The sequence below is a fragment of the Pristiophorus japonicus genome, chromosome 16 (genome assembly GCF_044704955.1).
Source record: "Pristiophorus japonicus isolate sPriJap1 chromosome 16, sPriJap1.hap1, whole genome shotgun sequence".
Classification (NCBI taxonomy): Eukaryota; Metazoa; Chordata; class Chondrichthyes; family Pristiophoridae; genus Pristiophorus; species Pristiophorus japonicus.
The window spans coordinates 62,422,216-62,449,335 of record NC_091992.1 but is presented as its reverse complement, the minus strand read 5'-3'; the positions used below and the strand labels follow the sequence as shown (position 1 = coordinate 62,449,335).

The window sequence follows — 27,120 nt, the reverse complement described above, 5'->3', positions numbered from 1 at the left end:
CGTAGCCCTCCAAGAATTGTCTGGTTTCCTAACCGGCCAAAGCGGGGAGTTGACATGGGTGGCTATGGGTCTCAAAACACCCTGCTCGACAAGCGAGCTTAAAGCTGTCTCCAAGTCTGCTTCTGCCTCTTGGGGAAAGCCATACTGCTTTTGCGGGCGGGACATGGGATCCCCATCTATTCTAACCTCCATTCCTGTGACTCTCCCACAATTGTGTTTATGGGTGGCAAATGCTGCAAGATTTGCTTGCACATAGGCCTGGTACTCGGCTGGGGTGTTACCGACCAGAACTTCCAGGTCGTAACCCACTTTTGGCTTCATTGTACACAGAGTCCCTTTTCCCTGTTTCTTATCAATAACCAGGACTTCTCCCTCTGCTCCCGTGCCCACTGTGCCCCATAGACAGTGATTCCTCAAGTCTACTAGGATCTGGCGAGCGATGATGAAATCAGCCCCCAAGATCCCTTTTCCCACCTGCTCCCAGTTTATCAGGACGCACTTCCATTGTGTTTGGAGTGCTCCTAAACGAACTGCGAGCGGGACTGAGAAAAACCCAGCCTTCTCATTACCTGTGAACCCAACTAGTTGATACGGCACCCCGTTTGATAGAGGTGAGGTTGTAGGGTCCTCCGAATGGACTATCGTGCTGGAAGCACCAGTGTCCAAAAGGTAAGTACCCAATACACCCTCAACCTCCATCTTGACCCAGGGTCATCCCCAGGGGTCGTATTCTAGTGGGCACAGGTATGCAGGCTGGGTCTGGGCTAGTCACGGCCTCTGTACTGGCAGGGTTGCTGGTGCTTCCCTGCCTGTTGCCGTGGCTACCTTCCCAGTCCCCTCCAGCGCTGTCCTCACTGCAGCTACTATCTCGTCAAGGGATGGTGAGGAGCTCGCTCCACTTCCCCCACTCTGGGCAGCTCCTGAAGGACTTCTCCCCCCATATCTCTTTACTGGGCTCCTGCAATCCCTTTTAAAATGCCCAGCTTTCCCGTACCCATAGCACACTCCCTCCTTATCAATCGAGCGGCCACCCTCCTGGTGCCATTCCCTTTTGGGAATCGAGTTGGGTTTTACTTCATTTACCCGACCTTTGGAGGTTTTCTCCTCCTCCCCTCCTCCATTCCGTTGGACCAGTGCCAGTTGCCTGACCACTGCTTCCTCGGTGAGGTTGGGGTCCCGGGAATCGAACCATAGTTCTGCCCTGGCCTTGAGCCGGGGCAAGCAGTTTGCCACCAGCATCCTCAGCCAGCGGCCAGTCTGTACCGCGGAAAGATTCGCCCGGTCGAGGAGCTCCCCACAGGCTGCGTGGTATACCACCCACAGCCTGTCAGCAAACGCCTGCGGGGTTTCCCCTGCGAGCTGCCTTGTCCTTTCGACCCATTCGAAAGGACTGCCGTCATCGAAGCCCATAGCCTCAAGGACGGCCCTCTGGACCTCAGTAAATGTGCGCTGCCCCCTCCGGCATTCGGCCGGTAGGGCCTGGTACAATTTGCTGTCCAGAGAGAAGAGCAGCAGCTTGGCTGTCTCTTCCTCGTCGCACCCATTAATTTCCCCTGCCTGCATCACCTCCATGAAGTGGATAGACGGGTCCCCGCTGCGAGTGAGTTTGGCCAAATGGGCCACCATGGCCCTGAGTGATTGAACTCCATGGGGAATAATAAAGTCGCTCTCCAGAGCTCCCTGACCTTGGCCACCTCCCTGTGGAGGACCGTACTTGCGCTGCCTGACCGGGCACATCCGCCCTTGTTCAGGATCTTTCTGTGCTGGTCCCTCTACCTCCGGCTGTCCCACCATACCCGGTGCAGCAGACAGTGCCTGGTCACCTGATCCAGCCCTTAACTGACCCTCGGCGGGAGCCTCACATCCCTGCTGCCGAGCGGGACACATTGGTCCTGCCCCCAGCCCTGGGTATGTTACTACCTGCACGTTCCGCTCCTCCTGGTACCCCGCCGGACAAACCACCGGTGCCTCAGGAGGTGGTCGGGCGTCTCTTGCCTTTGGATTCTCCTCTACCCCCCAATACTCTCCTTTGTCCCCTGTGGACCCTCCGGGTCCTATCAGGGTGACCATCCCCTTTGCCTGGGATAGAGCGTGGGTGAGAGTTTTAATCCTCTCCTGGCAGGGTCCGTGATCTGCAAACTCACTGCTACTGGCCATTTTATAGGCTGCCTGTAAGTCTTTTAATTTATTCTCTAGTTCCCAAATTTTCTGGGTGTACCAAGAGTTCTGTTCCCGAAGGGACCCCTCACTACCCTTGGCCTCAGTGACCTGACACTGAAGATAGTCCCGGCTATTTCGGAAGGTCTCCTCCAACTGCCGGTTCCTTTGCTGCTCCTCAGCTAATTCGGCCAGCAGGTTGTCCCCAACCACAGCCTGGATAGCAGAGAGTTCCTCTGATTTCTGAAGACTCTGTTCCAAGTCCTTCACCCGCTGGTCGAGCTTTCGGACTTGGCGGGTGAGGCAGATAAGCCAGATAGCCTTTTCCACCCTGTGGTTGTGGTCCTTCCCTGCTGTCCACTGAGCAGAAGCATCCACTTGGCGCTCTGCCTGAGTGAGGGCTTGTACCCAAGGTTTGGTGAGGTTCACCTTGCAAAAAATGTATGAGGAAATTCTCTCCTCCATTTTAGTTTCCTCTCTTATCACCTCATCTGTTATATTAACATCTCCTGTTTGATAATATCCTGCCGCGGTCACCTTGTTCTGTTAGGGGTTTGCAGGGAGTGTTGTTGTGCCTTGGGTGTCTCTCTCTGGGCTTCTGCCCTCACAGCTTATGCCTGGCCTGTGAGGTACCCTGAGTGCTGCAAGAGCACCCCTGGAGAGACTGTGTCCACAGCTTATGAAGGGGGTTTTGAGACTCGTGCGTCCCCACAGCTTATGCCTAGCCTGTGAGGCACCTGTGAGTGTCAAACACTCCTAACCCCTTCTTCCCTAGCCTGTGACACACAGTTGAGCATTTTCGAGGTGCTCCTAGCTTCCCTTACACTGTTCTGACATAAGACCCACGATCAGGAGATGTAATACAATAGAACTGAGACAAGGTGATTCCAAGAGAAACTTTAGGCTTCCAATTTATTTGACAAGGTGTATCTCAATAAACAGCAATACACCAACAAAACAATCCCCCTAAATCCCACTAAGCGGACACAACGAAAATCTTTACAAAAGTTTAGCAGTACAATGCCCAACCTCCCACCTTTCCTGGCCTAACTGAATTGGGAGTTCTGGGGACCAGAGGTTATACTCACTCCTGTGCCTTCTGCAGTCTGGTGGGTTTTTTCTTCTATCTTCGGTGTCTTCGGACACTGGTTTTCCTTCAGTGTCGAGGGTCTTGCTGGTTGTGGTTGTTGGATGACGAGGGCAGGGAACCACACACACTGCGTCAGAAACCCCTTTTTATAGCCAGATTATCCAGTCCGCCTCTCCTGCTGAAGTCGATTCTTCTCATTGGTGGACTTTGTGATTTTGAAAAATGCAGCAGTTTTAGATTATTGCGGTTTTTTTTCCACTGATGTTAACCTACTCAAGGTTTGAGTGGGTGTTGATTGCATTGGCCTCCTGTAGCCATTGTATAGGCCCTTGGTTTGTTTTGGGTTCCCTAGTTTTCTGAAGATCTGCATAATTTCCTTCCATAGTGTAAACATGGGGAAGACAATAGTCCGATAATGGCTGTGAGTCAGTCCCAGTTTTCGAGCAAGTGCTCTCCCATTGGCTTGAAAGCCCCATGCTTCGGGCTGACTCTGTCTCACCATTGGCCCTCCGGTGTCCTCCCCCGTCCAATCACTGCTCTGCCAAGGTCAAACTGTTATCGGTTTCAATTCACAGCACAGACTGATCCCACAGCCCTTTTCCTTCTGGGTAAAATGAGGCGGTTTTCGCCCTCCCCTACACACGCCCAGGGAATCCCGAGGTCACGCACCCGGGGAATCCCTCACACACACACCGGGGAATCCCAAGCTCTCTCACACTCCCGGGAATCCCTCACGCACCCGGAGAATCCCGAGCTCACACACACACCCGGGGAATCTCGAGCTCACATACACTCCTGGGGAATCCCGAGCTCACACACACACCTGGGGAATGCCCCACCCTCAGTGCAGGAAAGACCCAGGCTCCAGTCATGGCCTGTGCTGAGTCAGCCCATCGCAGTGGGTGGGAGGCGGCTGCAATGGGCATCGGTACCCAGGGGAGCGTGGGGTGGCAGAATGATCGAGGAACTCTCTGCAATAACTCATGAGAGGGAGGGAGAGAGTGAGAGTGAGAGGACCAGGCAGAGAGAGGAAAAGACAGGTAGGGAGAGGGAGGGAGAAGAGAGTGAGAGACACAGATAGATGAAGAGACAGAGACAAACACAAAGATAGAGAGAAACAGACAGATAGAAAGGGAGGGAGGGAGAGCGAGATGGAGGGAGAATGTTAGAGACAGAGTGATACAGAGGTAGAGGGAGAGAAACAAACAGCGAGATAGAACGATCCCGCTGTTCCTGTTCTCCCTCCCCCTTGTCACATTCCCTCTCTCTCTCTCTCCCTCAGGCTGACTGCCTTCGTGTTGAAGTCTTTCCTCCACGCCCGGCCCTACATCTTCATCGATGATTCCATCCTCCATCAGTCCACCAGCTTCTTCCTGAAATACCGCCTGGATTCTGGGTGCTTCGCGAGTCTGGGCAATCTGTTCAACAACGCTATGAAGGTACAAAAGTCAGAGGGCAGGCGTGAGGGTCACGGGGCAGTACTCAGGGGGTGCCGCACTGTGGGAGGGGCATTACTGAGGGAGCGCCGCACTGTGGGAGGGGCAGTTCTGAGGGAGCGCCGCACTGTGGGAGGGGCAGTACTGAGGGAGTGCCGCACTGGCGGAGGGGCAGTACTGAGGGGATGCCGCACTGTCTGAGGGGCAGTACTGTAGGAGCGCCGCACTGTCAGAGGGGCAGTACTGGGGGAGCGCCGCACTGTCGGAGGGGCAGTACAGAGGGAGCGCTGCACTGTGGGAGGGGCAGTACTGAGGGAGTGCCGCACTGTGGAAGGGGCAGTACTGAAGGAGTGCCGCACTGTGGGAGGGGCAGTACTGAGGGAGCGCCGCACTGTGGGAGGGGCAATACTAAGGGAATTCTACACTGTCGGAGGGGCAATACTGAGGGAGCGCTGCACTGTCGGAAGTACTTCAATCTCACAGTGTGCGCTCAGAGTGATAAATGTTTCCCTCTCTGATCTCTACTTGTTTCTCCCTCAGGGCGGAGTCGATGATCATATTTCCCTGTCAGCTTACGTGACCTCGGCATTACTCGAATTGGCAAAATCAGACCCCAAGATGGTGAGAGACCCGTGCCTTCACTCCCGGTCCATTATATGGGAGCTGGGGAGGGGAGGGTGGAGCGACTAGCCTATCACAGGTCTGACTGTCTAGCATGCCAGACTAGTGTGGCACTGACATGACAGACAGGTGTGACAGGCAAAGATGGGTTGGAAAGCAAGTTGTGAGGAGGACACAAAGAATCTGCAAAGAGATATAGACGGGCTAAGTGAGTGAGCAAACATTTGGCAGATGGAGTATAATGTGGGGAAATGTGAGGTTATCCACTTTGGTAGGAAAAATAAAAAAGCAAATTATAATTTAAATGGGAGAGATTACAAAATGCTGAGGTATAGAGGGATCTGGGGGTCTTTGTGCATGAAACACAAAAAGTTAGTATGCAGGTACAGCAAGTGATCGGGAAGGAAAATAGAATGTTGGCCTTTATTGTAAGGGGGATATGTAAGGGGTGGTTTGCAGGGGGTCAGCGTTCCCTTCTGACCTTATATGAGCGGTTCCGAATCACTCCCACACCCTTGGTTCTAGACACCGGAATTATGAAGGGACTGTGACAGACTTGGACAGACAATTGGTTTCAAGGTAGGAAGCAGGTATGGCTTTATTGTGTTTAAAAAAAAAAGTAAAAGGCACACCTTTAATAACACACACAGACCAATACACACCGAAGTGTACAACACATTGAATAAAATGTCAAATTACAGCCTGTGGGGAAAAGAATACAGCTTAAACTCTAAATGGGGTAAAGAGGAGAATGCAGATACATTTACACAAGTTATCCCAGCCTCCCCCCTCCCAATTCCCCTAACTAACCAAGTTATAGCTCTGAGGGTTCAGGGGCTATGCTCACCAATCCCTTTAGACAGTTGCCGGTGAATCACGGTTTTGGGGTTTGCTGCACTTGGCCTTCTAGGCGAGCCGCACCCTGGACGGAGGAGAGGACTTTGGACTGCGTAGTCTTCGGTTGGGGTGCGTCCGTTGATGCGCTTAGTAGCGTTTTGGATGTATGGGGTAAATACCCACTTTCTTTGGTTAGGAATAGTTTTAGTTAGTCCCTTTTGGTAATTTCTCCCCCGTTGGGTCGTTCAGTCGTTCAGAAGTAGATTGTAAAGTGGTTGTCAATTTGGTTCCTGACAACCTTCCATTTCGTGCGCCTCGTGCTCGGTCGGTCCTTGACGATTTCTTGTAGTTTCCTTCACTACTCCATTTCTTCACTCCCCAGCTCCAGCTGCTTGTTTCTGTCTGTGTTCAAGTCTGTGCGAGTTCCAGTCTGTGTTCTGCTAGTTTGTGTTCTTCTTCAAGTCCTTGTAAAACTGGGGGATAGATATATCCCCCCCAAAAAAGGCTCCGTTATCTCCCATCAAATCTCTTGCGCTCTGTTTAAACTGTTCTGTCCATTGATTTTCAAATGTCTCCTTTGTCAGCAGTAACTCGATTCGGGTGTGAGAATGTGCTATCACTGGTTTTGCATTGTTTTAGGATTGTTCAGTTTCTTGACCATGATTTCCATTGTGCTTGATTGGGTAATTCGATTATCTCTTAGGGGATGAATAGTTCCCCCAGGGATCCTTAATACATGAATTTGCTTCAGACGTTGGCTCCACCTCCTGTATTTGGTAACTCTTTTTCGCAGCCAAAATGTTGCAGAATCTTAAAATTGATATGCTCCTTCCCATAGATGTTTAGGGGATCTCAAGCTTCTATAATTTAGGTCCATTTTGAATTCCCTTTCTTATGAGTCCAAACACTGAGGGGGGGGGTCTCCATGAATGCATCCCCTGTTATCCCCCGCAGGCTTCGTCTGCCCCTTTAAACTCATTTTAAAAGCCCAGAAAGGGATTCTTCTCCTCTGTCGGGGAAAGGTACCTGGAATCTTTGCGAGGTATTGGTAAATTCTACAGATAGAGTATAAAAGCAGAGAAGTCCTGCTACAACTGTACAGGGTATTGGTGAGGCCACACCTGGAGTACTGCGTACAGTTTTGGTCTCTGTATTTAGGGAAGGATATACTTGCACTAGAGGCAGTTCAGAGAAGGTTCACTAGGTTGAATCTTGAGATGAAGGGGTTGTCTTATGTAAAAAGGTTGAGCAGGTTAGGCCTACACTCAATTCGAGTTTAGAAGTATGAGAGGTGATCTTATTGAAACATATAAGATATTGAGGGGGCTCGACAAGGTAGATGCAAAGAGGATGTTTCCCCTCGTGGGGGAATCTAGAACTGGGGGCATAGTTTCAGAGTAAGGGGTAGTCCATTTAAGACGGAGATGAGGAGGAATTTCTTCTCTCAGAGGGTCGTGAATCTTTGGAATGCTCTAACCCAGAGAACTGTGGAGACTGGGTCATTTAAGGTGGAGATAGACAGATATTTGAACGATTATAGGCTGAAGGGTTATGGGGAGCGGGCAGGGAAGTGGAGTTGAGGCCAAGATCAGATCAGCCATGATCTTATTAAATGGGGGAGCAGGCTCGAGGGGCCAAATGGTCTACTCCTATTTCTTATTTTCTTATGTTCTTGGGCATGGCACTGGTGGAAGGCTGGTGCAGCAGAGTGGCATTGTAAAATGCTGTGGCACTGGCATGACAGATGTGTGTGATAATATTGTCTCCAGTCTCATCGCCGAGAACATGCAAAAAGCAAGCGCAGGCAGCGGAAGGAGCGTGCGGCAAACCAGACTCCCCACCCACCCTTTCCTTCAACCACTGTCTGTCCCACCTGTGACAGAGATTGTAATTCCCGTATTGGACTGTTCAATCACCTAAGAACTTACTTTTAGAGTGGAGGCAAGTCTTCCTCGACTCCGAGGGACTGCCCATGGAGGGACTGCCTATGATGATGATGATACTATTGTGAAGGACTATTGTAGCCAACTGACGTGAGAGAACCTGCAATGTCTTTTAACCTGAGATTGGGATGAGGATTGGGAAGGCAGAATGTGAGGGGAGCTATGGAGAGAGGGTGGGAGACCTAGGAACACAGGAACAGGAGGAGGCCACTGAACCTGTTCCTTCATTAAGTGTGATCATGGCTGATCTGTGACCTAACTCCATATACCTGGCTTTGCCCCATATCCCTTAATACCTTTAGTAAAAAGCTATCAATCTCCGATTAAAAATGAACAATTGATCCATCATCAATTGACGTTTGCAGAAGAGAGTTCCAAACTTCGACCACACTTTGTGTGTTTCCTACTTTCATGCCTGAAAGGTCTGGCTCTAATTTTTAGACTATGCTCCCCAGTCCTAGACTCCCCAACCAGCGGGAATAGTTTCTCTCTCTATCCTATCCGTTCCCCTTAATATCCTGAAAACTTTGATCAGATCACCCCTTAATTCCAGGGAATATAACCCAAATTTGAATAATCTCTCCTCATAACTTAACCCCTTGGAGTCTGGATATCATTCTGGTAAACCCTCGCTGCCCTCCCTCCAAGGCGGATATATCCTCCCTCAGGATATACCCTGAGAAAGTCTCTGCCCTTGACTGCCTCCCTCTCGGTCACCCATTTTTATACTTTTGTCGATGGGCTGGTGAATATCTGGTGTCAATCACCTTTACCCATCCTATCGTCCAATTACAGGGGAAAGAGTGTCTATGAGGTCATTTTCATCCTTATCTCTGTCTGAATGTCTTGTTGCCCTTTCAAGAGACAGTTTGTTTATCATTAAGGCTCCGTGCTAAGTCCCTTATCGCCATAGCTGGGCCTTGAAGGCCTGTTTCCCTGTCTTGTTTTGCTGTGACCTGAGCTCTCTGTGTCTGCTGAGCTGGCTCAAATATTCTTTTATAATTCGCCATTTCTTTGGGTTTAATGATTTCTTACCCCGTGTTGCCTCGAGGAAATATTGTTGTAGAAAACTATCCCGGACACCCTCCAGAAATTCACTGCCTTTCTGACAGCTTAACCCAATCTAGATGAAAGTTAAAATCCCCCATTAAAACCACTCTGCCTTTACTACACGCTTGTCTAATCTCTGCATTTATTCAATCTTGCACTTCACAGCTGTTCCCAGGGGGCTAATACAAAACACCCACTATAGTCTTAAATCCTTTCCTATTTCTTAATTCTACCCATAAAGTCTCCAGTGCCTGCTTACCTCTCGTTATATCCTCTCTTTGATCACTAAAGCTGCCCCTCCCCCTCTACCAGTTTCCCTATCTGTCCTGCAGACCTTACGAATGTTTGTGGTGGAGGAGTGGTGAGGGATTGTGGGTGAGGAGCGGCAAATGAGGGCACAGGGCCCAGAAGAGGTGAGGGCCCAGGGGCAGCACGGGCCAGCCCACACTGTAATATCTCCAAGTTTGCAGATGACACTAAGCTGGGTGGCAGTGTGAGCTGTGAGGAGGATAGAAACATAGACATAGAAAATAAGTGCAGGAGTAGGCCGTTCGGCCCTTCGAGCCTGCACCGCCATTCAATAAGATCATGGCTGATCATTCCCTCAGTACCCCTTTCCTGCTTTCTCTCCATACCCTTTGATCCCATTAGCCGTAAGGGCCATATCTAACTCCCTCTTGAATATATCCAATGAACCTAAGAGGCTGCAGGGTGACTTGGATAGGTTAGGTGAGTGGACAAATGCATAGTAGATGCAGTATAATGTAGATAAATGTGAAGTTATCCACTTTGGTGGCAAAAACAGGAAGGCAGAATATTATCTGAATGGTGACAGATTAGGAAAAGGGGAGGTGCAATGAGACCTGGGTGTCATAGTACATCAGTCATTGAAAGTTGGCATGCAGGTATAGCAGGCGGTGAAGAAGGCAAATGGCATGTTGGCCTTCATAGCGAAAGGATTTGAGTATAGGAGCAGGGAGGTCTTACTGCAGTTGTACAGGGCCTTGGTGAGGCCACACCTTGAATATTGTGTACAGTTTTGGTCTCCTAATCTGAGGAAGGACATTCGTGCTATTGAGGGAGTGCAGCGAAGGTTCACCAGACTAATTCCCGGGATGGCAGAGCTTACATATGAAGATAGACTGAATCAACTAGGCTTATATTCACTGGAATTTAGAAGAATGAGAGGGGATCTCATAGAAACATATAAAATTCTGACGGGATTGGACAGGTTAGATGCAGGAAGAATGTTCCCAATGTTGGGGAAGTCCAGAACCAGGGGTCACAGTCTAAGGATAAGGGCTAAGCCATTTAGGACCGAGATGAGGAGAAACCTCTTCACTCAGAGAATTGTGAACCTGTGGAATTCTCTACCACAGAAAGTTGTTGAGGCCAGTTCGTTAGATATATTCAAAAGGGAGTTAGATATGGCCCTTACAGCTAAAGGGATCAAGGGGTATGGAGAGAAAGCAGGAATGGGGTACTAAAGTTACATGATCTTATTGAAAGGTGGTGTAGGCTCGAAGGGCCGAATGGCCTACTCCTGCACCTATATTCTATGTTTCTATGTGTGCGCACTAGGTCCGTGCAGCAGAGCAGGTCTCCAGTCGTCCTGGTTAACCCTTGCCACTGGATAAAGGCCGAGCTCTGTCGAGCCCGTGTGGTCGCTGGTGTGCTACGGTCACCACATGTTAAAAAAATCCGACGCCTATGATGATGATGATGATGATGATAACCGGGTATATTTAGTTCCCAGTCCTGACCATCTTGCAGCCATGTCTCAGTAATGGCGACCATGTCATACCCTCTAAGTTGAATTTGCGCCTGCAGTTCATTCAATGTATTCCTTATACTCTGTGTGTTTGTATAAACATTTATTTGGGCCACACACCCTAGCCTGTCCCTCAGCTGTAATGTTTCTTGTTTCTCTCGCCTGGTTTAATCACTTTACATTTTTCAGTTTTCCCTCTACATATAGTGCCTAAAGCACAATTTCTGACTCTTACTCTGCTCTCTTCCCTTGCGTTTGTTTTTGAACTACCATTTCCACTTGAGCCCTCCACCCCATTTACTGGTTTAAAGTCCGACTGCCCTATTTACCCTTTCCGCGAGGACCCGGGTCCCAGACTGGTTCAGGTGGAGCCCGTCCCAATGGTACAGTTCCTTCCTGTCCCAACACTAGGGCCAATGCCCCATGAAATGGAACCCCTCTTGCTCACACCAGTCACATGCTCGCTTCCCTAATCAGCTTATCCTTGCGCCAATTTGCACGTGGCTCAGGTAATAATCCAGGGATTCTAACCCTTCAGGTCCTGTTCTTTAATTTAGTTCCTAGTTTCTGGTGCTCACCAAACAAGACCCCTTGCCGACTCTTCCCGATATCATTGGTCCCAACATGGACCACAACGACTGGGTCCTCCCCCTCCCTCTCCAATATCCTTTCAAGCCGGTTCGAGATGTCCCTCACCCTGGCACCAGGGAAGGAACACACCATGTGGGACTCTCGATCCTGCTTACTAAGGATGCTATCTGTCCCCCATTTATAGAATCCCCTACAACTGACACACAACGCTTCCCCTCCTCCTCCTCCCCCTGAGGACAGCCTCCTTCTCCAAAGTGCCATGGTCCGTATTCTGGCTGTCCTTCCAACAGTCTTTATCCTTATCCTCACAGCAACGAGTACATTATGCCTGTTGGATAGGATCAGTTTCTGCCGATCCTCCTTCTTTATCTCACCTGTGTCCCCCTTACTCTGCACACTGTCGCTCACACCAACCCCGTTCTGATCCTACGCCTCTCCACGAGGTGTGGCCGCGGTCTGGAGCAGACTGTCCAGAAATTCCTCCCCCTCCCTTACGTGTCAGAGTGTCTCCAACTGGCTGCAGCTCAATGACTCTGAGCCGGAGAGATTCCAGATGGAGACATCTCCTGCAGACGTGTTTGCTCGGGACAGTCTAACCGTCCTCAAACTCCACATACTGCAGTCCCGATACACAACCTGCCCTGCTATGTCTTAGTCAGGCCTTATTTCATTTATTTAATTGGTTAAAATCTTTATTCAACAATTATTTATAGTTTTATTAATTAGTCTATCAAGTTAAGTTTCAATTTAATAAAGTACATTATAGTTTCCCGCTCTTAGTTTAAATCACTGTGGAGTGGGGGCGGGAGGAGTGGGGGCGGGGGACGGGGAGTGGGGAGGCGGAGTGGGGAGTGGAGTGGGGAGGCGGGGGGAGTGGGGAGGCCGGGGGAGTGGGGAGGCGGGGGGAGTGGGGAGGTGGGGGGAGTGGGGAGACGGGGGGTAAGTGGGGACGGGGGGAGTGGGGACGGGGGGGGGACGGGGGGGGAGTGGGGAGACGGGGAGCGGGGAGACTGGGGACGGTGGGGAGTGGGGAGGCGGGCGGAGTGGGGAGATGGGGGGGACTGGGGACGGGGAGTGGGGAGACTGGGGCGGGGGGAGTGGAGAGACAGGGAGTGGGGAGGCAGGGGAAGTGCGGACGGGGGGAGTGGGGTTGGGGGACGGAGAGTGGGGAGACGGGGAGCGGGGAGATTGGGGAGGCGGGGGGAGTGGGGAGACGGGGGGGGAGTGGGGAGACGGGGGGGGGGAATGGGGAGGCGGGGTGGGACTGGGGAGGCGGGGTGGGACTGGGGAGGCGGGGGGGGAGTGGGGAGGCGGGGGGGGAGTGGGGAGACGGGGTGGGACTGGGGAGGCGGGGGGACTGGGGAGACGGGGGGGGAATGGGGAGGCGGGGTGGGACTGGGGAGACGGGGGGGAATGGGGAGGCGGGGTGGGACTGGGGAGGCGGGGGGGCGGAGTGGGGAGATGGGGGGGGGGAGTGGGGAGGCGGGGTGGGACTGGGAGGCGGGGGGACTGGGGAGACGGGGGGGGAGTGGGGAGGCGGGGGGACTGGGGAGACGGGGGCAGGGAGTGGGGGCGGGGTGGCGGGGAGTGGGGAGATGGGGCAGGGAGACGGGGAGTGGGGGCAGGGAGAAGGGGCGGGGAGACGGATACAGCAGCCCCAGGTGTGACCTTCCCCGCCCCGCCATTCCCTGACTCACCCACCCCCATTTTTCTGTTCCAGGCCGATGAGATATATAAAGAATGGCGACAGAAAGTGATGGCGAAGTCAGGCACAGGTTAGTACCGAGCCGGTCTGAGCCTACACTCGACCCCAGCCCCTTACCCCCTGGGTCTGGGCCTACACCCGACTCCAGCCCCTCACCCAACTCCAGCCCCTCTGAGAGAAGAAATTCCTCCTCATCTCAGTTTTAAATGGGCGGCCCCTTATTCTGAGACTTTGCCCCCTAGTTTTAGTTTCCCCTATGAGTGGAAATATCCTCTCTGCATCCACCTTGTCGAGTCCCCTCATTATCTTATATGTTTCAATAAGATCACCTTTCATACTTCTGAACTCCAATATGTACAGGCTCAACCTATCTTCACAAGTCAACCCCCTCAACACCGGAATCAACCGAGTAAACCATCTCGGAACAGCCTCCAATGCAAGTATATCCTTCCTTAAATATGGAGACCAAAACTGCACACAGTACTCCAGGTGTGGCCTCACCAATACCCTGTACAGTTGTAGCAGGACTTTTCTGCTTTTATACTCTATCCCCCTTGCAATAAAGTCCAACATTCCATTTGCCTTCCTGATCACTTGCTGTACCTGCATACTAACTTTTTGTGGTTCATGCACAAGGAACCCCAGGTCCCTCTGTACTGCAGCACTTTGCAATTTTTCTCCATTTAAATTATAATTTGCTTTCCATTATTTCTGCCAAAGTTGATAACCTCACAGTTTCCCACATTATACTCCATCTGCCAAATGTTTTGCCCACTCACTTACCCTATCTATATCCCTTTGCAGATTTCTTGTGTCCACCTCACAATTTGCTTTCCCACCCATCGTTGTATCATCAGCAAACTTGGCGACATTACACTCGGTCCCTTCATCCAAGTCATTAATATAGATTGTAAATAGTTGAGGACCCAGCACCGATCCCTGTGGCATCCCACTAGTTACTGTTTGCCAATTGGAAAATGACCATTTATCCCGACTCTCTGTTTCTGTTGATTAGGCAATCCTCTATCCATGGCAATGTATTAACCTCAACCCCATGAGCTTTTATCTTGTGCAGTAACCTCTCATGTGGCAACTTATCGAATGGAACATTGTACAGTGCTGTGCCCCTCTCGCTCCCATTAGCGCTCTAAGGGGAGTGACAGCGTTTGATTGAGCAACACTTCATGCTTGGAGCGCTGAACAAGAAATTCCCGTCGGAATCAATTGTGCAGTGCCCGCCGATACTTTAGTGCTCCCGCAAATATTATTGGTCCAAACGGGATGCTCCGTAATGTTCAGGCCAAAGAGGCTGCAAGGGGATGTAGACAGGTTAAGCGAGGGGACAGTAAGGGGGCAGATGGAGTATAATGTGAACTTATTCACTTTGGTAGGAAGAATAGACAAACAGAATGGGGGGAAAGTTGCAGTCAGGCGAACGCCTCCGACCCCCAAAAAATTCCGAAAATACCTGGTGGTCCCAGAGGCGCTTGCGATTGCGGTCGTAGGCCGTCGTTCGATGCGTAGCGCACGGGGAGATCACTTCCTCGTACATGGGGAAATGCTGGAGTCACGTGGGCCTGAACAACCAATCACAATGCAGTATTCTCATTGATAAAAATGGGAACTCCGTTTGTGTGAGATCCTATTGCTATCGAAGAGAAAACCCCGAAAACACCCAAATATGGCACAATAAATAAATAAAACACCTCACATATTTAAAATTAATTGAAATTAAATGTAATTAAATGTTTTAGAAAAAAATACATATTTTTTGGAATGTTTTTAATGTGTTTTAATGGGGTTAAAAATAAACTTACCTTAATGGACAGGGTTTTTAATGTAAAAATGAATGATTAAACTACATTTTTATATGTTTTAAAACTCTTACACTGGCAAAAGTAAGCTATGCGCCTGCTTTTACCAGGCGTAAGAGTTTGAAGGACATTCACTGGGCATGAGTTGGGCAAACAGCCCGATCTCTTCCGCGCGGATGTCCTTCTCCCAGGGATGCGGAGGATCTGCCAAGCGAAATCATGATGGATCGGAAAAGTCGGTTTTCGGCGCAAGCGTATCGCATCCCAAAAACATCGTACGCATCTGGCGAGGCTGGAATTTTCAGCACAATATTTTGTAAATGTTGGTGTTCAGAGAGATTTAGGTGTCCTCGTACAGGAAACACGGAAAGTTACCATGCATGTACGGCAAGCAATTAGGAGGCAAATTGCATGTTGGTCTTTATTGCACCCGACTCCAGGCCCTCACTCCCCGGTCTGGGCCTACACCCGACTCCAGGCCCTCACTCCCCAGTCTGGGCCTACACCCGACCCCAGGCCTTCATTCCCCGGTCTGGGCCTACACCCGACTCCAGGCCCTCACTCCCCGGTCTGGGCCTACATCCGACTCCAGGCCCTCACTCCCCGGTCTGGGCCTACACATGACTCCAGGCCCTAACTCCCTGGTCTGGGCTTACACCCGACTCCAGGCCCTCACTCCCCAGTCTGGGCCTACACCAGACTCCAGGCCTTCACTCCCCGGTCTGGGCCTACACCTGACTCCAGGCCTTCATTCCCCGGTCTGGGTGGGCCTACACCTGACTCCAGGCCCTCACTCCCCGGTCTGGGCCTACACCCGACTCCAGGCCCTCACTCCCTGGTCTGGGCCTACACCTGACTCCAGGCCCTCACTCCCCGGTCTGGGCCTACACCTGACTCCAGGCCCTCACTCCCCGGTCTGGGCTTATGACTCTGGGCCCCCAAACTATCTCCTTCTGTCTCGGCAGTGCCTGATACAGGGTCTGATTCCGCATCCGTTGAGCAAGACACCACCGCAGTACCGGGAACCGTCTCTCTCACCATCGAGACTGGAAGCTTCAAGGTAAGAGGCTGCCGGGGGGGGTGGGGGGGCTGCTGGAGGGGGTGGGGGGAGAGCTGTCGCAGGGGGGGCGGGGTACGGGCCGGTGGGGTTGACCTGGTGACACTGACGTCTCCATCTCCCTCTTGTGTCCAGGAAGGAGTGACGGACAGAGCCCTGGGCTGCCTGCAGAAGGCGATAGAGACAGTGAACAGCACCTACACCCTGGCCCTTCTGGCCTACACCTTCACCCTGGCCGGGGACCAGGACACGAGGGAGAGACTACTACACAAACTGCACGGCCTGGCCATCAAACAAGGTGAGGCCTCGTTCTCCCACATTCTCTCCATCCACCTCCTGTCCCCCTCGCTCATCCCTCCTCCCCTCACATGCCACCAGGGCCCTGTCTCCCCCCCGGTGGCTTGCTCTTCAACCAGGGGGGTATGGTACAGGCTGTTCAATCATGGGACGATGTGAGTAGCCATTCAACCATGAGGAGGTATTGGCTGGCGGGGTTCGGGAAGACTGGATATATGGTGAAGTGTAACCAGCAGTGACCCACCCACCCCCCCCCCCCCCCGCCACCCCCAATCTCTCTGTTGCAGGCGCGTTGACCCACTGGAAGCGGGCAGAGGAGTCTGAGGAAGAGGACCATCCAGGGTTCTGGTGGAAGGCACCCTCAGCGGAGGTAGAGATGACGGCCTATGTCCTGCTGGCCCACCTCTCCAAGCCCCAGGTCACAAACTCTGACCTGGACCAGGCCATCCCTATCGTCAGCTGGCTGATCAAGCAGAGGAATTCCTACGGGGGATTCGCATCGACCCAGGTAACTGGGGGTGGGGTGAGAGTCAGAGAGGTCCCCTGTGTGTGTGTGTGTGGGGCTCAGTGCCACACCAGGAGTCAGATCGGCCTACTCAGCACAGGCTGAGAATGGAGCCTGGGCCTTTCCTGCTCTGTATGTGGGATGCAGGATTGACTAACCCTCTCCTTGCCCCCTCAGGACACGGTGGTTGCTCTCCATGCCCTTTCCTTGTACGGTGGGTTGACCCACGTCAAAGACCCCCACAGCTCAGTGTCCCTGACCACAGAGGCCGGATTCCACAGAGAGTTCCACATCGACGCCTCCAACCAGCTCCTGCTGCAGACACAGCCCTTGGAGGCGATTCCCGGAGACTACAGCGCCCAGATCAGCGGCACCAGCTGCCTCCTCCTCCAGGTCAGTCACCCCTCTCTTACCCGCTCGCTGCCTCCCTCCCTCCAATTGCTCCCTCCCCCTCCCCCTCCAATCCCTCCCCCTCCAATTCCTCCCCCTCCCCCTCCAATCCCTCCCTCCCCCTCCCCCTCCAATCCCTCCCTCCCCCTCTCCCTCCAATCCCTCCCTCCCCCTCTCCCTCCAATCCCTCCCTTCCCCTCTCCCTCCAATCCCTCCCTCTCCCCCTCCAATCCCTCCCTCTCCCCCTCCAATCCCTCCCTCTCCCCCTCCAATCCCTCCCTCTCCCCCTCCAATCCCTCCCTCTCCCCCTCCAATCCCTCCCTCTCCCCCTCCAATCCCTCCCTCTCCCCCTCCAATCCCTCCCTCTCCCTCTCCCCCTCCAATCCCTCCCTCCAATCCCTCCCTCCAATCCCTCCCTCTCCCCCTCCAATCCCTCCCTCTAATCCCCCAAAATGTTGAATCATTGTGGGTGGAGATTAGAGATAGTAAGGGGAAAAAGTCACTGGTGGGCGTAGTTTATAGGCCCCCAAATAATAACTTCACGGTGGGGCGGGCAATAATCAAGGGAATAATGGAGGCATGTGAAAAAGGAACGGCAGTAGTTATGGGTGATTTTAACCTACATATCGATTGGTCAACTCAAATCGCATGGGGTAGCCTGGAGGAGTAATTCATAGAATGCATACGGGATTGTTTCTTAGAACAGTCTGTTACAGAACCTACAAGGGAGCAAACTATCTTAGATCTGGTCCTGTGTAATGAGACAGGAAAATAAACGATCTCCTAGTAAAAGATCCTCTCGGAATGAGTGATCACAGTCTGGTTGAATTTGCAATACAGATTAAGGGTGAGGAAGTTGTGTCAGAAATGAGCGTACTATGCTTAAACAAAGGGGACTACAGTGGGATGAGGGCAGAGTTGGCTAAAGTAGACTGGAAACACAGACTAAACGGTGGCACAATTGAGGAACAGTGGAGGACTTTTAAGGAGCTCTTTCATAGTGCGCAATAAAAATATATTCCAGTGAAAAAGAAGGGTGGTAAGAGAAGGGATAACCAGCCATGGATAACCAAGGAAATAAAGGAGAGTATCAAATCAAAGACCAATGCATTTAAAGTGGCCAAGGTTAGTGGGAAACTAGAAGATTGGGAAAATTTTAAACAACAGCAAAGAATGACTAAAAAAGCAATAAAGAAAGGAAAGATAGATTACGAAGGTAAACTTGCACAAAACATAAAAACAGATAGTAAAAGCTTTTACAGATATATAAAACGGAAAAGAGTGACTAAAGTAAATGTTGGTCCCTTAGAAGATGAGAAGGGGGATTTAATAATGGGAAATGTGGAAATGGCTGAGACCTTAAACAATTATTTTGCTTCGGTCTTCACAGTGGAAGACACACAAACCATGCCAAAAATTGCTGGTCACAGGAATGTGGGAAGGGAGGACCTTGAGACAATCACTATCACTAGGGGGGTAGTGCTGGACAGGCTAATGGGACTCAAGGTAGAGAAGTCCCCTGGTCCTGACGAAATGCATCCCAGGGTATTAAAAGAGATGGCGGAAGTTGTAGCAGATGCATTCGTTATAATCTACCAAAATTCTCTGGACTCTGGGGAGCTACCAGCGGATTGGAAAGCAGCTAATGTAACATCTCTGTTTAAAAAAGGGGGCAGGCAAAAGGCAGGTAACTATAGGCCGGTTAGTTTAACATCTGTAGTGGGGAAAATGCTTGAAACTATCATTCAGGAAGAAATAGCGGGACATCTGGATAGGAATAGTGCAATCAAGCAGACGCAGCATGGATTCATGAAGGGGAAATCATGTTTAACTAATTTACTGGAATTCTTTGAGGATATAACGAGCATGGTGGATAGAGGTGTACCGATGGATGTGGTGTATTTAGATTTCCAAAAGGCATTCGATAAGGTGCCACACAAAAGGTTACTGCAGAAGGTAGAGGTACGTGGAGTCAGAGGAAATGTATTAGCACGGAGAGAGAATTGGCTGGCGAACAGAAAGCAGAGAGTCGGGATAAATGGGTCCTTTTCGGGTTGGAAATCGGTGGTTAGTGGTGTGCCACAGGGATTGGTGCTGGGACCACAACTGTTTACAATATACATAGATGACCTGGAAGAGGGGACAGAATGTATTGTAACAAAATTTGCAGATGACACAAAGATTAGTGGGAAAGCGGGTTGTATAGAGAGGCTGCAAAGAGATTTAGATAGGTTAAGCGAATGGGCTAAGGTTTGGCAGATGGAATACAATGTCGGAAAGTGTGAGGTCATCCACCTTGGGAAGAAATACAGTAAAAGGGAATATTATTTGAATGGAGAGAAATTACAACATGCTGAGGTGCAGAGGGACCTGGGGGTCCTTGTGCATGAATCCCAAAAAGTTAGTTTGCAGGTGCAGCAGGTAATCAGGAAGGCAAATGGAATGTTGGCCTTCATTGCGAGAGGGATGGAGTACAAAAGCAGGGAGGTCCTGCTGCAACTGTATAGGGTATTGGTAAGGCCGCACCTGGAGTACTGCGTGCAGTTTTGGTCACCTTACTTAAGGAAGGATATACTGGCTCTGGAGGGGGTACAGAGACGATTCACTAGGCTGATTCCGGAGATGAGGGGGTTACCTTATGATGATAGATTGAGTAGACTGGGTCTTTACTCGTTGGAGTTCAGAAGGATGAGGGGTGATCTTATAGAAACATTTAAAATAATGAAAGGGATAGACAAGATAGAGGCGGAAAGGTTGTTTCCACTGGTCGGGGAGACTAGAACTAGGGGGCACAGCCTCAAAATACGGGGGAGCCAATTTAAAACCGAGTTGTGAAGGAATTTCTTGTCCCAAAGGGTTGTGAATCTGTGGAATTCTCTGCCCAAGGAAGCAGTTGAGGCTAGCTCATTGAATGTATTCAAGTCACAGATAGATAGATTTTTAACCAATAAGGGAATTAAGGGTTACGGGGTGCGGGCGGGTAAGTGGAGCTGAGTCCACGGCCAGATAAGCCATGATCTTGTTAAATGGCGGAGCAGGCTCGAGGGGCTAGATGGCCTACTTCTGTTCCTAATTCTTATGTTCTTATGTTCCCACCCTGCTGTTATGTATGCAACTCCAGGCAACCTGTGTAATATCGCCACCAGAGGGCTTATCTGTTGGAGTCCCAAGGGATCCCAGCATTCCTTGGGAGCACTGTATATAGGCAGGCCTGCCATGCTGTCCCAGCACTCTGGAGTCTGAATAAAGGAGCTAAGGTCACACTTACTCATTGTCTACAGTACTCAGTTGCATTACTTTATTATGAGCATAACAATTGACGACAAGATAACAAACAACCACGCGACAATGCAGAGAACTGTTGGTATCCTGAAGAAATTCTCAGAAGCGGATGATTGGGAGGCCATCGTGGAGTGACTCGACCAATACTTCGTGGCCAACGAGCTGGAAGGGGATGAGAACGCCGCCAAACGAAGGGAGATCCTCCTCACCGTCTGTGGGGCAGCAACCTATGGCCTCATGAAGAATCTTCTTGCTCCGGTGAAACCAACAACCAAATCCTATGAAGAACTGTGTATGCTGGTCCGGGAGCACCTAAATCCGAAGGAAAGCGTTCTGATGACAAGGTATCGGTTCTACACGTGTCAGCTGTCTGAAGGCCAGGAAGTGTCGAGCTACGTCGCCGACCTAAGGCGTCTTGCAGGACATTGCGAATTCGATGGATTCCTTGAGCAAATCCTAAGAGACGTTTTTGTGCTTGGCAGTGGCCATGAGGTTATCCTTCGCAAACTATTGACTGTTGAAACACCGAATCTGAGCAAAGCCATAACGATAGCCCAGGCATTTATGTCCACCAGCGATAACCCCAAACAGATTTTGCAGTATAAAGAGGTTTCAGCAAGTACTGTACACAAAATAAAGTCGTTTTCAGGCAAGAATGCTATGGCAGAATGTACATGCCTGCTGCTGCATGACCTCAGATGACCCAGAGTCCGCCATCAATCGTTAATGTGAGACAATTGACACCTTTTTGGCGCTGCGGAGGTGATCATCGAGCCCATCAATGCCGCTTCAAACACTATGCTTGCAAAGACTGTGGAACAATGGGACACCTCCAGAAAATGTGCAGACGAGCTGCAAACCCTGCAAACCACCACGTTGCAGAGGAAGATCGATCCATGGAGGATCAAGCTGAACTAGAGACTCGAACCGAGGAGGCAGAAGTGTACGGGGTACACACCTTCATCACGAAATGTCCACTGATCATGTTAAAAGTCAAACTGAATGGAATTCCAGTATCCATGGAACTGGACACGGGTCTATCATGAGCAAAAAGGCCTTCGAGAGGCTGTGGTGCAACAAGGCACACAGGCCCAAGCTTAGCCCCATTCATACCAAGCTAAGAACTTACACTAATGAGCTGATCCCTGTAATTGGCAGCGCAGCAGTAAAAGTCTCCTATGATGGAGCAGTGCATGAACTCCCACTATGGATTGTACCAGGAGATGGCCCCACACTGTTCGGCAGAAGCTGGCTGGGAAAAATCCACTGGAACTGGGACGACGTCCGAGCACTCTCGTCCGTCGATGATGCCTCATGTGCCCAGGTTCTGGGCAAGTTCCTGTCATTGTTTGAGCCAGGCATCGGAAGTTTCTCGGGGGCAAAGGTGCAGATCCACTTGGTTCCCGCAATGCGACCCATCCACCACAAGGCACGGGCGGTACCATATATGATGCAAGAGAAAGTGGAAATTGAGCTGGACAGGCTGCAGCGAGAAGGCATCATCGTGCCGGTGGAGTTCAACGAGTGGGCCAGTCCTATTGTTCCGGTTCTCAAAGGCGATGGCACGGTCAGAATTTGTGCGGACTATAAAGTAACGATTAACCATTTTTCGCTACAGGACCAGTACCAAGGCAGACGACCTATTTGCGACCCTGGCTGGAGGAAAGACGTTCACCAAGTTGGACCTGACCTCGGCCTACATGATGCAGGAGCTGGCGGAATCTTCGAAAGGCATCACCTGCATCAACACACACAAAGGTCCGTTCGTCCACAATAGATGCCCGTTTGGGATTCGATCGGCAGCGGCTATTTTTCAAAGGAACATGAAGTCTGCTAAAGTCGGTTCCGGGCACCGTGGTTTTCCAAGCTGGCATACTGGTCACAGGTTGGGACACCATCGAACACTTGCAGAACCTGGAAGAGGTTCTAAGTCGGCTAGATCGCATGGGGCTCAGATTGAAACGCTCGAAGTGTGTTTTCCTGGTACCAGAGGTCAAGTTCTTAGGGAGAAGAATCGCGGCAGACGGCATCAGACCCACTGATGCCAAGGCGGAGGCCATCAAGAATGCATCGAGACCACAGAATGTGACGGAGCTGCGGTCGTTCCTGGGACTCCTCAACTATTTCGGTAATTTCCTACCCGGGTTAAGCACCTTGCTAGAACCTCTACATGTGTTGCTACGCAAGGGAGATGACTGAGAATGGGGGAAATCACAGGAGACTGCTTTTGAGAATGCCAGAAATCTGCTATGTTCCAACAAACTGCTTGTTCTGTATAACCCATGTAAACCTTTAGTGCGAGCTTGCGATGCGTCTTCATACGGGGTCTGGTGTGTGTTACAACAAGCTAACGAATCGGGAACATTGCAACCGGTCGCCTAAGCGTCCAGGAGTTTGTCCAAGGCTAAAAGGGCCTACAGCATGATTGAAAAAGAAGCTCTTGCATGCGTTTACGGGGTGAAAAAAATGCACCAGTATCTGTTTGGTCTCAAGTTTGAGCTAGAAACTGACCATAAGCCACTCATATCGCTATTCTCAGCGAGCAAAGGGATTAATACCAATGCCTCTGCCCACATACAACTATGTAATCCACCACAGACCAGGCACAGAGAACTGCGCTGATGCTCTCAGTCGGCTACCATTGTCCACCACCGGCCTGGAAATGGCACAGCCTGCAGACTTGCTCATGGTGATGGGTGCATTCGAAAACGAAAATTCACCCGTTACGGCCTGCCAGATCAAGACCTCGACCAGCCAGGATCCTTTACTGTCCCTTGTAAAAAAAACTGTGTCCTCCATGGGAGCTGGTCCAGTGTCCCAGCAGAGATGCATGAAGAGATCAAGCCGTTCCAGTGGCGCAAAGACGAAATGTCCATACAGGCGGACTGTCTTTTGTGGGGTAATCGTGTGGTTTTGCTTAAGAAAGGCAGGGAAACGTTCATACGCGACCTACACAGCAGCCACCCAGGCATAGTGATGATGAAAGCTATAGCCAGATCCCATGTGTGGTGGCCCGGCATCGACTCAGATCTGGAGTCATGCGTGCGGAATGCTACATTTGCTCTCAACTGAGCAATGCACCCAGAGAGGCAGCGCTAAGTTTGTGGTCATGGCCCCCCAAACCGTGGTCTAGGATCCACGTTGCCTTTGCGGGCCCGTTCCGAGGCAAAATGTTCTTGGTTGTTGTGGATGCTTATTCAAAATGGACTGATTGTGTAATAATGTCTGTAAGCACGTCCACTGCCACCATCGAAAGCCTACGAGCCATGTTTGCCACACACAGCCTGCCCGATGTCCTTGTCAGCGACAATGGGCCATGCTTCACCAGTGCTGAATTCAAGGAATTCATGACCCGCAATGGGATCAAGCCCGCATCCAACGGTCAGGCAGAACGGGCAGTCGAGACCATCAAGCAAAGCTTGATATGCGTGTCGGAAGGCTCCCTGCAGACCCGCCTGTCCAGAGTCCTGCTCAGCTACTGCACCAGACCCCACTCGCTCACCGGGGTTCCCCCAGCCGAGCTGCTCATGTCTGGGCACTCAAAACAAGGCTCTCCCTTGTCCACCTTGATCTCCAAGATCACGTTGAGGGCAGGCGGCATCAAGAAAGCATGTAGCATGATCGCGCAAACTTGTCACGCGACATTAGAAACATAGAAACATAGAAAATAGGTGCAAGAGTAGGCCATTCGGCCCTTCGAGCCTACACCACCATTCAATAAGATCATGGCTGATCATTCCCTCAGTACCCCTTTCCTGCTTTCTCTCCATACCCCTTGATCCCTTTAGCTGTAAGGGCCATATCTAACTCCCTCTTGAATATATCCAACGAACTGGCATCAACAACTCTCTGCGGTAGGCAATTCCACAGATTAACAACTCTCTGAGTGAAGAAGTTTCTCCTCATCTCAGTCCTAAATGGCCTACCCCTTATCCTAAGACTATGTCCCCTGGTTCTGGACTTCCCCATCATCGGGAACATTCTTCCCGCATCTAACCTGTCCAGTCCCATCAGAATCTTGTACGTTTCTATGAGATCCCCTCTCATCCTTCTTAACTCCAGTGTATAAAGGACCAGTTGATCCAGTATCTCCTCATATGTCAGTCCCGCCATCCCGGGAATCAGTTTGGTGAACCTTCGTTGCACTCCCTCAATAGCAAAAACGTCCTTCCTCAGATTAGGAGACCAAAACTGAACACAATATTCTAGGTGAGGCCTCACCAAGGCCCTGTATAACTGCAGTAAGACCTCCCTGCTCCTATACTCAAATCCCCTAGCTATGAAGGCCAACATACCATTTGCCATCTTCACCACCTGCTGTACCTGCATGCCAACTTTCAATGACTGATGAACCATGACACCCAGGTCTCGTTGCCCCTCCCCCTTTCCTAATCTGCCGCTTTTCAAATAATAATCTGCCTTCGTGTTTTTGCCCCCAAAGTGGATAACCTCACATTTGTCAACATTATACTGCATCTACCATGCATTTGCCCATACACCTAACCTGTCCAAGTCACCCTGCAGCCTTTTAGCGTCCTCCTCACAGCTCACACCACAACCCAGTTTAGTGTCATCTGCAAACTTGGAGATATTACACTCAATTCCTTCATCTAAATTATTCATTTATATTGTAAATACCTGGGGTCCCAGCACTGAGCCCTGCGGCACCGCACTAGTCACTGCCTGCCATTCTGAAAAGGACCCGTTTATTCCTGTCTGCCAACCAGTTCTCTATCCATGTCAGTACATTACCCCTGATTTTGCACACCAATCTCTTCTGTGGGACCTTGTCAAAGCCTTTTGAAAGTCCAAATACACCACATCCACTGGTTCTCCTTTGTGCACTCTTCTAGTTACATCCTCAAAAAATTCTAGAAGATTTGTCAAGCATAATTTCCTGTTTATAAATCCATGCTGACTTGGACTGATCCTGTCACTGCTTTCCAAATGCGCTGCTATTTCATCTTTAATAATTGATTTCAACATTTTCCCCACTACTGATATAAAGGCTAACCGGTCTATAATTACCCGTTTTCTCTCTCCCTCCTTTTTTAAACAATGGTGTTACGTTAGCTACCCTCCAGTCCATAGGACCTGATCCAGAGTCGATAGATTGTTGGAAAATGATCACCAATGCATCCACTATTTCTATGGCAACTTCCTTAAGTACTCTGGGATGCAGACTATCAGGCCCTGGGGATTTATCGGCCTTCAATCCCATCAATTTCCCTAACAGAATTTCCTGCTTTATAAGGATATTCTTCAGTTCCTCCTTCTCATTCGACCCTCAGTCCCCAAGTATTTCCGGAAGGTTATTTGTGCCTTCCTTCGTGAAAAGTATTTGTTTAACTGGTCCGCCATTTCTTTGTTCCCCATTATAAATTCACCTGAATCTGACTGCAAGGGACCTACGTTTGTTTTCACTAATCTTTTTCTCTTCACATATCTATAGAAGCTTTTGCAGTCAGTTTTTATGTTCCCAGCAAGCTTCCTCTCATACTCTATTTTCCCCCTCCTAATTAAACCCTTTGTCCTCCTCTGCTGTATTACAAAATTCTCCCAGTCCTTAGGTTTGCTGCTTTTTCTGGCCAATTTATATGGCTCTTCCTTGGTTTTAACACTATCCTTAATTTCTCTTGTTAGCCACGGTTGAGACACCTTCCTCATTTTATTTTTTACTGCAGACAGGGATGTACAATTGTAGAAGTTCATCCATGTGATCTTAAATGTTTGCCATTGCCTATCCACTGTCAACCCTTTAACTATCACTCGCCAGTCTATTCTAGCCAGTTCACATCTCATATCATCGAAGTTACCTATCCCCAAGTTCAGGACCCTAGTCTCTGAATTAACTGTGTCACTCTCCATCTTAATAAAGAATTCTACCATATTATGGTCATTCTTCCCCAAGGGGCCTTGCACAACAAGATTGCTAATTAGTCCTTTCTCATTGCACATTACCCAGTCTAGGATGGCCAGCCCTCGAGTTGGTTCCTCGACATTTTGGTCTAGAAAACCATCCCTAATACACTCCAGGAAATCCTCCTCCACCGCATTGCTACCAGTTTGGTTACAATATGTAGATTAAAGTCGCCCATGATAACTGCTGTACCTTTATTGCACGCATCCTTAATTTCTTGTTTGATGCTGTCCCCATCCTCATTACTACTGTTTGGTGGTCTGTACATAACTCCCACTAGTGTTTTCTGTCCTTTGGTATTCCGTAGCTGCATCCATACAGATTCCACATCATTCAGGCTAATGTCCCTCCTTACTATTGCATTAATTTCCTCTTTAATCTGCAATGCCACCCCACCTCCCCTTTCCTTTCTGTCTATCCTTCCTAAATGTTGAATACCCCTGGATGTTGAGTTCCCAGCCTTGGTCACCCTGGACCCATGTCTCCGTGATGCTAATTACATCATATCCATTAACTGCTATCTGCGCAGTTAATTCGTCCACCTTATTCTGAATACTCCTCGCATTGAGGCACAGGGCCTTCAGACTTGTCTTTTTAACACCCTTTGCCCTTTTAGGATTTGCTGTAATGTGGCCCTTTTTGCTTTTTGCTTTG

The 27,120-nt window shown here is 50.3% G+C and overlaps 1 protein-coding gene across 3 annotated transcripts in view; it reads left to right on the top strand.

Annotated features, from left to right (window-relative positions):
* The window catches only part of LOC139226546 (alpha-2-macroglobulin-like), a 209,663-nt gene that overhangs the window by 170,092 nt on the left and 12,451 nt on the right, over window positions 1-27,120 (top strand). For all 3 annotated transcript variants that reach the window (XM_070857384.1, XM_070857386.1, XM_070857385.1), the window contains 7 exons: window positions 4,530-4,686; window positions 5,224-5,304; window positions 13,217-13,271; window positions 15,981-16,075; window positions 16,208-16,370; window positions 16,657-16,877; window positions 17,052-17,267. In XM_070857384.1, the coding sequence (XP_070713485.1) occupies window positions 4,530-4,686; window positions 5,224-5,304; window positions 13,217-13,271; window positions 15,981-16,075; window positions 16,208-16,370; window positions 16,657-16,877; window positions 17,052-17,267 (988 nt within the window). The remainder of the gene's footprint in view (window positions 1-4,529; window positions 4,687-5,223; window positions 5,305-13,216; window positions 13,272-15,980; window positions 16,076-16,207; window positions 16,371-16,656; window positions 16,878-17,051; window positions 17,268-27,120) is intronic.